Raw genomic sequence first — 13,238 nt, 5'->3', positions numbered from 1 at the left:
GGAGAAAGAACACATTTATCTTTTCACTTCTTATGCTTCTCTTTAGTTGGCTTCATTATTTCTGTATTAAAAAAAGAGAGAGGGCCGGGATCCTGGCTCAGTGGTAGAGCACTTGCCTAGCACATGTGAGGCCCTGGGTTCAATCCTCAGCACCACATAAAAATAAATAAATAAAGATATTGTGTCCAACTACAACTAAAAAATAAATACTTAGAGAGAGAGAGAGAGAGAGAGAGAGAGAGAGAGATCCAATTTTTTTTTTCCCCAGTCACATCTAAAAACTTTTTGAGAATAGCTCAAGTGCCAGGGCCTCGCAGGCTCAGCGCACTGCCCTCCAGAAGTCAGGGAACAAATGGTAATTCCACAATGGAGCACTCTATCTGAAGGGTCTTTTGTTTTCGTTCTTTTGAAGTCCTGGGGATTGGATCTAGGGGGTGCTCTACCATTGAGCTACATCCCCAGTCATTTTTATTTTATTTGAAGACAGTGTCTTGATAAACTAATAATCCTTCTGCCTCAGCCTCCTGTGTCACTGGGATTACGGGTATAGGCCATGATGCCCAGTACTGAAGGCTTTATGTGGCTAGGAGATGGAGAGCTGTTCCACAGATATATGAATAGGTCAACTTTTACAAATAACATCCAGTAGGGGGGAAAATGACACTCTGACTACAGGGAGCACTCTGGGTGAGCAAGGGCATTCTCACCTGTCAGGGGTCTGGATAGGTGAGAGGCGGAGCTAGCTCCATGGCATGGAGCTGGTGGGGACAAGAGACCATAAGACTAGGACACTGTGAACTTCCAAGATCAACTACTGAGGGGCAGGTACACATGTATGTGCCAGGCACATCATTCTAGGATGAGAAGAACGTCATATTCTGCGGCTGGCAGGCTTGTCAAGGGCTACAAGGACAAGGGTGATGCTGAGATTGCAGAGGCTGAGCACCTGGGCGACAATGAGGATAGTGGCCATGCCCACAAACAGCCAGGGCTGCTTTGGCAAAGCCAGCTGCTATGCCATGCAGATTCACTCGCAAGTCAAGAGCCTGGCTGGAGGAAATTCCTGTAGAACGCAGCCATTCAGAGTTGATGCTGAGGGTTACTGCCACCATGCCATAGACGGCGATGATTCAAGTTATGACTACTGGGGTGGATTTCATGATCAGTTCCAGCAACATGATGGACATGGCCACCATGCCAGTGCTGCTTCTGGCCATGCCACGGGCAGTACCCAAGTATGAAAGGCAGGGAGGTGAGCCCAGAGTAGTATGGACACCTGGTGCCAGGACCCTGGGGTGGCTTTGCACAGCTGTGAAAGTGGCTCTGAGCTATTATACACCAGGGGGAGCCTGGTGTTCAAGAAGTGCAGGGAGGCGGTTTTAGCTGGACTGCTCCCGCCCCTCACCCCCAACCCAAGAGAGTCCCCCTCTTCCTCCAGCAGAGGGCTTTACAGCCAGTCATCTGGCCCACCTGGGGCTCTGGCTCTTCTATGAAAGCAGATCTATGCTCCTCAGCTGCTCCTCAAGACTGCGGCTGGGCCCCACACTCCTAGTGAGCTTCAAAGCTGCTGACCCACAGAGGGGGTCATTATCTCCATTAGGGCTGAGGACACAGCTCCCACAAGACATGTGCCCGCCCTAAAGTCAAATGGTAGAGCTGTTTCTGTCTCAGACTTTTCCTTCCCACGCCCAACTCCAGGGCAGGGAGAGGTAAGGTCTGGCCTAAGCAATTTGAGCAGATGTTCTGTCCTGCAGAGTCTTCAGCAGCCAAAGGTGCCACCAACTGGAGTCAGGCAAGAGCTCTCTCCCTTTCCAGGTTGTGGGGGCATAGGGGAGGCAAGAGCCAGCAAAATGGTGAAGGGGTGAACCCAACCTTTTTCCTCTCCAGGTTTAAGGCCCAGGAGCCCAGTTTCAGTTACCACAAAACCCCAATGTTTACTTCTCAGCTACTGCCAAGGCCTGGTGGCTGGATGACAGCCTGGGGCTCTACTCCACCCCTCCCCTGGAGGGAGGTAACAATTGGAGGTTTGTTTTGGTGGCCAAGGCTGGGCCTGCCAGCCTGGACACAGCCTCTCTGAGCCCATGATTCCAGCCAGGAGCCTTCCTGGCCTCTGCCATCCTGGGGACATTGGTTACCAGACTGAATGGCTTTGTCACCTCTATGCCCTAGAATAAGGTGGGGTGGAGGTTACAGGACCCAAGCCAATGCTGCACACTTTCCCCTTTGTTCTAGGCCTCCCCAGTTCTGCCAGTTTGACAGAGAGAGAAAACTAGATGCCTATACCCTTGGTGCCAGAGCAGAGGTCTGAGTTCTGACACCCTGTGACCAGGAGGTACTGGGCAAAGCTGAGTTCCCTGAAGTCACAAGCTGATTATGGGGGATTTAGGGCTGACCCAGCTCTGGGGCAAGTAGACTGGACGGCTCAGCACCAAACAAGGATCATCTTGGGGCTGTTTACACTGTAATGCCAAACTGGCTCTGGAAGGGGTCTTTCCACTTAAAATAGCCACCACCTAATTGAGGGCATGAAGCTGGGCTCCACCAGGGGTGGCAAACCCTTCATTTTACAGACAGGGAAACCAAGGCCCAAGGAAAGCCACTTCTCCAAGGTCACAGCTTTGTTTTGTTTCCATTTACAGAAGGGTTTCAGTTGTCAGGTTACATCTAATCCAACTTCCAGTCTGCCACTGCACCCAGAAAAAGCTTGGAAAGTCCTAAAGCCTGGGGATTTCTGCTTATTTGGGATGAATGAAGATGGCACAGAATGCAGTGGAATACGGAGAAGAAAGCATGCTTTCTCCCAAACCCACAGAATGCCTCAAATTTTTTTGTGATAGCCTTATCTTAAGACTTTTCCCTTCTCCAGCCTCAGTTTTCCCTTCTGTCAAGTGGAGGGCTAAGCCACGGGCTGCTGCGTCTCTTCCTGCTTGACTTTCTCATTCGCTTATATGATACTGGAAAGAATGACAGCGTGTTTTAGGATGGGATGTTCAGTGTGTGACCTTGGCAAAGTCATTTTTCATTGGACCCTGAGGTCCCCATGACTTCATATCCCCTTCACAGGGCAGCTGTAAGGATCCAGGAGATAAAGGATATTATCTCCCTTTCTGAACTCCCCAAGACTGACTCAGATTCAGGCACGAAGGTGGGAACAAAGAAGACCAAGGCAAGACAGGGAGGGAGCCACACTAGCTACTCACGCCCATGTGCCATCTCTGCAAACCAGCTTCCTAACAAATCCCCTCTGGTAGAACTGACAGTAGGAGCTTTAATGTTTTACCTAAGTAATAACCGTGAGCCAGGCATCCAAAAAACTCATACTGCCAGAACACCAGGCTTCTGCATAGAATCCGAGGGCTGAGTATATGTTATCTGGGACCCAGGCAAGCAGAGTGCATCATGGGAGTCCAAGGAAGCAAGGAACATTTATGGAACACGTATGGGGACAGACACCCACATTTATCCCCCTGAATTCATATAGATATTCTAATGCTATAAAAATGACATCATTCTGCGGGTGAGACAACTAAGCTACCCTGGGATGCAAAACCACATCTGCAGGATTCAAATACCAATGTTCTTCCTACCACCAGGGGCCGAGGAACCCTGCAGATTTCTGATGCCTCCTTTGTGTAGAGGTCGGACTGGTCAGTAAAAGAGAGGGCATAGATGGGAATAGACCAGACTAGCTACAAGTTCTTCACAAAGGGTGAGGTGAGACATCCCAGGACAGGGCTCACTCCTGCCTGTGACCCAGGAGGGACGGTGGGTGAAGCCCTGGCTAGCCAGACGATTTCACCTGCCCCTCCCTACTTCCTACTCAGTTAAGCTCATTACTTCGAGCTGCAGAGGAGCACTTTGGAGCACACAGGAGCATGGGGAAGTCAGCTGAGTCAATTCCCAGTTCTGAGGAGATGAAAAGGAACATAGCCGAACTAAGGCTTCAAGCCAGACCGGCAAAGGATACAACCATGCCAGGTCTCAGTTTAACATGTGGCTCCAAAAGGCTGTGGTAGAAATCAAATCAGCAGTCTCCAGAGTATACAAGATGATCATAGAGAATTTAGGAAAAAAAAATTGACTATCATTGCTACCTTGTATTTGTCTTTTGAGATTTCTATTTTATGTAGGCAGATAATGTATATGAATTTATAAATGCAAATGAACCACTGGGCAGGAGGTGCTCCGATGATCCACCCAGTGGACAGTGGAAACTCTGGAAAAGCACCCACTTGCCACTGCATTTAGACCAGATGCTGTGAAGGCTGCCTTTGAAGTTAGAACTCTTTCTTCCATTTGGAATTGGAGAGACAGAAACACAAGCCCTGCTGATCAGCCTGGGTTCAAATCCAGCTCAGCCACTTCAGGAAAGTTACTTCCCTTCTCTGAGCTCCAGGCCAGAGAAGAACCTCAGCACGGATAAATGGCCAGAGACAAGGAAAAGCATTTTTGCCCAGATCCCAGTAAACTGGAAGCGGCTGTTGATTTTCCCCTCTACTCTTCTGTCTCCACTCAGAATACTCACTTATTCACTCAAATAAATACCGAGGTCTGGCATCACACAGTTCTTTTCTTTGAGGAAGTAACAAAAGTTATCCCTGTCTCTCATGTGGAGGAACAGAGGCCCCGAGAAGTTAAGTGTCCTACCAGAGCTCTAAGATAACACAGCAATTACTTGGACTTTTGGGATCTCAGGACTTGTCCCTGGTTAAAATCACCTCTTTTATATTTTAGTTACACCCCACCACTGTGGCTCAGCCATGCAAGTTGGGAGCCTCAAAGAAGGAACTTACTCAGGTCTCCGTTCAAGCCTTAAGGCCAAGGCAGGATGATGCAAGTCCCTCTGGATTCAACAGCTATGTACTGGGGAGGCCTTTTCCAGGCAAGGGTACAGCCTGGTGTCACCCAGCTGGGTCCCTTCGGATACCTCCACAGCATAGAGAAAGGGTAGTTTGGGTTCAGTCCCAAACCTGCACGTCCCAGGTAAAAACAAAGGGTATTCTTGACCCTTCATTTGAAAAATCAAGTAGGTAAAAGGAAATATTTTAAAAGAAAAAAAAATGACCTGAAATATTCTAGACAAGGAGGAAGGGAAGGAGCAAAGAAACAATGCCCTACACACAGAGGGGTTTAATAATCACCTGTTGAAAAGGAACCGCCTTGGGGCAGTCACAGAGATTCCCTGCAGGACAACCTTGTTCACAGATGCAAAGAGTGAGCGTGAGTGCGGATAAGTTACCGAGATTCCAACGAGACAGTTTGCCCCATCTCACAACCTTCAGGGCAGGGAGTCCCTGTCCCTCATCCCATGGAAGGCGCTCTTCCCGCTCAGCTCCCGCCTGGGGCCCTATCCCAGCTCCGGGCTCGCGGGGCCCCCGGAGAGCTCTCCCTGCCCGGCCGGGACCGCGCCTCATCAGAGTACATCTATCTCCCCAGGACTAGGTACCCGCTTTGGGGCCCACACTGTCCAGAAAAAAAGGGTCTCGGAAACCGGCTGTTCGTCTGAGACCCGGGACCAGCACCTCCCGCGCCCGATCACGGGCCTGAAGGAAGTGCCCTGCGCCGGGGCATCTCGGGAGGCTGCCGCGAGGACCGCGGGAGGCCGGGAAAACCGCCCCGGCCAAGCCGTTCACCGAGCGCAGCACCCGGGCGGGGGAGCGGCAGCCAGGATCCCGCCAGGAGCGCGGGCGGGTCCCGCGGGCTCTAAGCCGGGGCCGGGGCCGGGCTGGGGGCTCGGCTCGCTCAGCCAATGGGCGGCGCGCTCGGGCCCCCTCCCCCGCATCGGGAGGAGCCGGCGCAGGGCCGCCGCCGCCGAGGTCGTGCGCGACGTGCTGCGCCGGGGCCCTGTGTCCCGGGCCCCCGCCGGGCCGCGTGGACTGCGCGGCGCCCCCGGAAGGAAGCTGGTGACTCGGCGCGGGCGCCAAATACGCACGTTGCGCCTTCCCGCTTGCTAGAACCGGAACCCATCCCCACCGCGCCCCTAGCCCCGGCAAGGCGCTACGTCCAGAACCCGCGCGGAGCCAGGCTCAGAGAGGCGCGCCGCCGGCCCCGGGCGCACAGCACGGCCAGGCGATCCGGGAGGCCGGGGGCCGCCGGAAGGGTCCGCAGGGGTCGCCTTTGTTCCGGGCGTGGCGGGCTCGCGGCGCGCTACTCACCTTGCTGCTGGGATCCATGGCCGCGCTGCGCTGGTGGCTCTGGCAGCGCTGGGTGCGCGGGTGGCTACAAGCGGGCGGGCGGCGCTGTCCGGCTCAGGCTCTGTTCCGACCCTGACTCCGATTCCCGTCGGTTGACCTCCCGCTCTCTGGCACACTAACTCCCGGACCCCCAGCCGCGATCTGCACGGTTGCCGGCTGTCTCTAGCCTCTTGCCTCTAGCACCAGAGCTCCCGGACCCCACTGTTTATAGGACCCCAGCCATTGGCTGGCCACGCTGGTGTGTCGGGGGTGTGTGGGCAGAGCCTGGGGCGGGGCCTGGGGTAGAGCACGTCCGGGGCGGGGCTCCAAGGGAGGTGGCGAGGAGCGGGGGGAGGGGCGGAGGGCTCCTGGCTGCCGCCTCTCTCTGGTTGCCAGTCTACCGCGTGCGGAGTGCGCTGGGACCCCAGGGGACGCTTGCTGTGTGACCCCGCGCAAGTGCGCACACCTCTCTGAGCCTTAGCAGCCTCTCGCAAAATGGTGGAGCTGGTACCCGGCTGTAAAACAAACTGGTAACCACCTAGGGTATCGCGTAAAAGCTAGGACTTTGGATTCTTCATTCTGCAACAGGATAACTTTGGTAAACTAACGATAATAATAGCATCATCACTTTCTGAGGTTGTTATGAACATTAGACGAGTTAATATTTGTGGAATATTTTGAGCCGCGTCTGTTACGTGGAACGTGGTATTTAAGTATTTATTGGACTGAGGGAGGTCTTGCTCAGGGATTGAGATTTCCCTTCCTCTTTTCCACCCCCAACATTCCTGCTCCCAAGCCAAGCCTCTATTTTGCACCATTCGGGCCCTCTGCCTGGAAATCCATGCCCACTTCTTATATGAAAAGTGACTTTAAATCACCTCTTTGACCTCTTCTCTACTTCTGACAGTTCAGGTGTATCTATAGTGACACCTAAGTGTGAAGTGCATGAAAGGCAGGGTAACTGAATGGTTAAGGACACAGGAGACTTCGGCATCGAGCCAGCTCATCTGTATGCTAGGCTAGCCTGATCCTCGGCAAGCTCCTGGTCTGTGAGCCACAGTTTTCTTATGGGTAAAATTAAATTCATAACAGTTTGTGTGTTCTCGACAGAGTTAACAGTTTCCTTAAGATGAGCTCATGAAGTGCTTAGCATGTGATGAAAGTGCTTAGCATGTGATGAAACACAGTCAGACCACATTTACTACTGCTGCTGGTATTGTCATCTGAGTTCACTTTTTTTCCTCTTCCAGACCAGAGTCTTTCTTGAGACACAGTGTAGGGAAAAACCGCCACTCCAAAGTTCAGACCAAAGCCTCAGGTCCTTTTCCCTGTGCCAAGGGGTCATGGTGGGATTAGTCCTGTTAGAAATGGGAAGGCTGAAAAGACCCCTGGAATTCTCTGGGCAGTGTGTCCAATGCTGGCTGAAGGGGCACTCTGATTGGGCAAGAAGCCCTTCTGGGCATTCCCCTGCCCATGGCTCCAATTTCTATAGCCTCTTACTACTAAACCTGGAAAGTGTGGAACCATATCCCTCCTCTCTCTTCAAGCCTATAGAGGGCACTAAGTCTTACTAACACCACCTTCCACCACTCCTCCTCCTCCCCACTTCCCAGTGTCTACAGCATCTTTATCTTCTCCAATCCTGGACCCTGTTATTCCCACTCACATATCTGACATTGTCATGGAGGGAGAGAGGCCCATCCTGGCCATCAAGGTCCTTCTTCAGGACACTCGTTTACAGGCTCAGCCTCACTCCTAGCACCAGCACCTCACATCCATACCTTTGCTCAGTTTGTGTCCTCTGCCTGGGAAGCCTTCCCTCCACCTCAGCAGGCCATAGAGTGCCCCAGGAGTGGGTCCTGCTCTGAAAAGTGGCCTTTCTCTCCTTTATTCCTGGGTGTTTTTCAGTTTGCTGTTGTCCTCTGACTGTCTCTCCCAGAATGTGAGCAACTTGAGGACAGTGCCTGTAACTGAGGCACAAGGTGAGTGAGCAGAGGACAAAATGAGTGAATGGATGAATGGTCTTCCTGTCTCTAGCTTCCCTTCCACTCCAGTCCGTTCTGCTAACCTTGCAGCCTTCTCTTCAGTATCTTTTGGATTTTGCTACCTCCCTGCTCAAAGTCTCTCCCTGGTTCCCTGTTTTGCCCATCCAGTCTTCTGGATTTGCCACCCTTAGCCCCTGGATCATGCTCTCTAAGCAACTACTTTTTCCCTCTCCAGACCAGCCCTGTGCAGGTCACTTTCCCAGGGACAGAGATATGAATGCCCACTGCTAGCCTCATGGAGCCCCAGACTAGATGGGCAGCAAAAGGGAGGATGAGCAGCAACAGTTCCAACTCAAGTTCACAGGATAAGTTGCACAGGAACACCCCGTGGGAAGAAGACGGAGTAGGGGAGGTCATACTGAGCAGAGTTTAGAAGGCTGAATATGAGTTCTCTAGGTGGATTATGGGAAAGGCTACTGTTTGCAGAGGGAAGAACTGATGCAAAGATGGCAGAGAATGATCGTTGAAGGGACAAGAGAATTTTGGCCAGAGATTCATGGTGGAGTCAGAATTGGATTTCGAAATCCCAGTTCTGCTATTTACTTGCCAGACATTCATGAGTACAGTTCTCTGAGCCTATAAAATGGGCACAACAACCCCTTACCAAGTCAGCTTGAGAAAAAAAACAAAACAAAACAGATATGTGTAAAGGTTTTTACTATTAATAAAACTACTAATTCTTGATGTCAGCAGTTCAGTCAAACCCCCATGCCATCATCAGTGTGGCACTTGAGATCAAAGCAGAGTAGCCAGAAAAGCAGCTTTACCTTTTTACCCCACCCCACCATACCTGCCCAAACACAGACCCCCATTACCCGCTTGAAATTCCACTCCTTGGTGTCCTCTCTCTGTAAATGTTTGATGGCCCCTGGAGGCTACAGTTTAGAGGCAAATTCACCAGAAGCTATTGACACTGGATCAGAGGTTAGATTCTCAGGTGGACTGGTTTGTGTTTTCAGTGACTGAGTCCTTGGAAACAGAATTTGACTCCATCTAGGTGGAGAGCACCAGAGGAGGCCTGAGGAAGTTGCATCTGAGCTGGGCAGGCTTGGTGCAGGGGAGGGGAGCATGGACAGATGCCTGGAGGGAAAGCGAGAAGATTTAGCAAGCCCCTTGTGAAATGGCTGGCTCCCAGGGACCTGGGAGAGAGAAGAGATGAAGATAGGGAGGGAAGAAGAGTCTGAAGAGGTCGGGTCACAGAGGCTCCCAAATGCCAGGTGTAGGAGTTAGGACTTTCTTCCTTGGGCAGTAGGGAGCCATAGAGAGTTTCTGAGCAGAGAAGGGACCCAAGGGAATCTCATCCTCCCTATAAGTTTACTCAATATGAGGTCCTAAAAGTGGGTGGGAAGAGCTGCTGGAGCCCCAGTATTCGCTTTGGAGAGGCTTACTGCCTCCCTCTCCAGCCGGTGCCCACACTGGTAGCTTTGTTTTCTGGAAGCTGATTTCAGTCCTGGAAAGAACTCGGGCTTTTCTGGGTTGATTCCAAGTAGTTCCAACCCTGGCCAGTGGGGAAGAAAAAAAGCTCCCCGGGATTGGCGGGGAAGTGCCAGGTGCACAGGCTGATGCGGGTGGGCGTCTGGTGCGTGTCTGAGGGCACGCAAAGGGCCCGGGGCTGAGGGGTGGGGCCGTGCTGGGCAGGGCGGGTCTTAGTGGCTCTGGAGCCAGGAGTGAGTAAGGCGAGCCCGGAAAAGTCTCTTTTGCCTTTAAAGGCAAGCGTCCCTGGCAGCCCGAAGAAGAGGCTTTGCTGAGTCAGCTGCAATTGAGGCGCGCGGGGGGGTGGGGGGGGCTGGGGCTGGAGATCCCCTAATCCTCATAATGTTTTGCAATTCAGATCCTCCGGGACTGCAGGTAAATGTGGCATTGGGCTCCAGGAGAGCCTGCTGGGCCAAGCAGGACAGTTTGGTGTGCTCCGTATTTTCAATCTGATTTGCACACCTGCTCCCAGAAAGCTAAGCGGCATCCCTTCCTTCTGCGTGCCCCTCCCTGCCCTGTGCAAGGGCTCTCATCGCTGCCACCACCTGCTCATTGGTACTGAGGGATACTGGGAGAACATCCCTCCTCCTCTGTCCCCTGAGCACCAGGCTTGTCTGTTCAGTTGCCTTCCGGACAGCACTCTGCATGTCCCACAGGTACCTCACACTCGCCATGCTTAATCTAAACTCATCATTCTCCCCCTGCTCTCCTAGTCTCCCCCCCCCCCGGGGGGGGTAGCCCTTGCAAACTGCACTAGCCAGAGGTCTGATATCATCCTGACTCCTCTCTCCCCCTCATTCCCAGTATCCAGTCAACCTTGTGGATTCTGCTCTCTCAGAATACTTACTATTGAACTCTGTCCGCTTCTCTGCATTCTCACAACCCTTTCTCTAGGATAGAGTCACTGCTCAATCATCCTCTCCACTGCCACTGCCTTGGTCTCTAAACTGCACAGCTGCCAAGCACACCCTCCCTTAAACATCTTTCCATAGCACACACCAACATGGCTGATCTCATAGACATCACACTGAGGTGTTGAGGCCACCTGTAAAAGGTGGCCTCTAAATAATGATTGCATATATATAAAGTTCAAAAACAGGCAAAACATGTGCGGGACTCTAGAAGTCTGGAGAATCAGTTCCCTGGAAGGAAGGGTCTTGGCCACGAGGGGAACTGGTAATCAGGGCTAGGCAGGTGGAGACCAGATCAGCAGTTCTGGTGATTTCCTTTTGCCCCAAGCTGTAAGATGACTCAGTAGCACATGGTTACTGATCCTATTTTTATTTAAAATTTTGATGTTTTGTCATGATTTTTTTGCATTAATTTTTACTCTTCAAAAATATAACATTAAAGATGATTATTTATCCTGACAACTGAATTTCGGGCACTCCTCCCCCTGCCTTGAATCTTACCTGGGAGACAAGCGCCTCCCTTGCCACACCCCATTCCTGACCCTGTGGTAGTGTTTCTTAATCAGCTTGCTGGTTATGCAGGCAGAGTCTGTTTGTGAAAAATTATTAAGCTGTTAACACTTCTGATTTTTGCACTTTTTCTCTGTGTATATTTTACTTCAATCAAAACCAATTATTTTGTTGGGCATGGTGGCACATACCAGCAACTCAGGAGACTGAAGCAGGAGGATTGCAAATTCAAAGCCAGCCTTAGCAACTTGAGACCCTGTCTCAAAATAAAAAATAAAAGGACTGGGGATGTAGTTTGGTGGTTAAGCAAACCTGGATTCAATCCTACCGGGAAATTCTTTTGTTGAGGTTCCAAGGGAATGTCTGCTGCCTCCAGCATCCCCAACACCAGAAACAGTACCTAATACATTCTGGGTCTCTGCATATATTTGTAATATGAATGTATACTATTTCAGTTAATTTAACCCCCACAGGAACTCTGGGAGATGAGGGGTTTTTTTCCCTCTCTTTTTTCTAAAGAAGAAAATGAAAGTTCTTGGGGGAAGTAAAGTTATTTGCCCTAAATCATGCAGGTAGTAAGTGTGAGTTTTAATACCTTGCTTACACAAAATAAAGACTAACTGGCCAAGCTGTTCAGCCAGCCCAGCACTGCTGCAAGTAGCTTACCTTGCTTGGCTCTTATCACTTAGATTACAGTTATTTGAACCTTATCTTCCCCTTAGATAATGACCTTTCCAAGGCAGGGACTTGGGCATTTCAGTCTTCCCTCTATCCAGCAAGTAATTTGACATAGGAAATAAACCATAAATGTTTAGTACATGAGTAAACCAAAGAATGAATGAAGGAGAAGGTGAGAGGGGTTTGTGGTGGGTAGAGTTCTGCTTTTGGAGACAGACCTGCCAGCTATGGATCTTTGGGCATTTCCCTAACCTGATTCTCAATTTCCCCAACTGTCATATGGGTATAATATCAATATTCATCTCACAGATTGTGAATATAAAGGGAAACAATGTCTACTGAGTGGCTGGCATGTGGTAAATTCTTGAAAATGATGACTATTATTATTTCCAGTGTTTACATCCTCAAAGCCTGATTTACTTTAGGGTTGTGGGCACAGTGTAATACTCTCAGTGTATTATTTTTGGGGGGCGGTCCCTAAGGTTGGGAAGAGAAGATCTAGTACAGCCCCCAGAGGTTTTCTTCCTCAAGTCCACAGAAAGGATAGAATGCTGGAAAAGTCTTGAAGTTTGGTTTATGGTCCAGCTTCCCCCTGCGAGTGGTGTCATCTCTGATAAGTTTCTTATTCCCTGTGGGCCTCAGTTTTCTCTCTGTAAAATAGGACCACAATAGTCTTGAACTTGGCTGAGTGCTATGGTATCTGCCAGCAATCCCTGCTACTCAAGAGGCTAAGGCAGAAGGATGGAAGTTCAAGGCCAATTTGGGCAAGTTAGTGAGACATGGGCTCAAAATTTTAAAAGGCCAGGGATGTGGAGGGAATGGTGGAATACCCCAGGCTTCATCCCAGTAAAACACACACACACACACACACACACACACACACACACACACAGCCCTTGAACTTGTAGGGGAGTGTTGGGAAGGATTCAGTGCTTTGGCCCTGGACATAGTGCACAGTAGGATTCCATAAAACGTGATGTGAAGAATTAACTTGATGCCCTGAGGGTGGAGGAATAGCAAGGAGACTGGAGAGACTCTGAGAAGTCCAGGAACTGATGGGAAAACAAACAGCTGGGCTTGGCTCTTCTGTTCTGTTCTGAGAACCAAATTTCTCCAGAGAAGTGAAATGTCAGCACCCTTTAGACTGATATAACCTTTTAACTGGACAAAACATCTTCCCACACAACATTTGTTGGGTCTTCCCCACACCTTTTACTGAAGGCAAGACCACACACATCCACAGTTGAAGAAACTGAGGCATGGAGAAGTCAAGCCACTTGCTTAACTCCCTCATTACAGTGAGGGAAGAATTTGTTAGCAAACCAAATTTTTTTATGAAACCTGGGCCTCTTCACTTCTAGAATCCATCATGTAGCAATCCGGATAGGAAGAATGCACATAGCTCACCCTCCAGGGGAGCAGCCACTCTTTAGCCAGTGTCCATCCGG

General features: G+C 50.7%; 1 protein-coding gene across 1 annotated transcript in view; it reads right to left on the bottom strand.

Annotated features, from left to right (window-relative positions):
• Window positions 1-6,426, bottom strand: part of SLC2A1 (solute carrier family 2 member 1) — a 30,017-nt gene extending 23,591 nt beyond the window's left edge. Inside the window, exon 1 of the mRNA XM_081308950.1 lies at window positions 6,156-6,426. Within this exon, the coding sequence (XP_081165076.1) occupies window positions 6,156-6,173 (18 nt within the window). The 5' untranslated portion in view covers window positions 6,174-6,426. The remainder of the gene's footprint in view (window positions 1-6,155) is intronic.
• Window positions 6,427-13,238: the final 6,812 nt, after the last annotated feature.

This window comes from Spermophilus citellus (genome assembly GCF_964194105.1).
Source record: "Spermophilus citellus genome assembly, chromosome: 9".
Classification (NCBI taxonomy): domain Eukaryota; kingdom Metazoa; phylum Chordata; class Mammalia; order Rodentia; family Sciuridae; genus Spermophilus; species Spermophilus citellus.
This window is presented reverse-complemented; position numbering and strand designations above follow the sequence as displayed.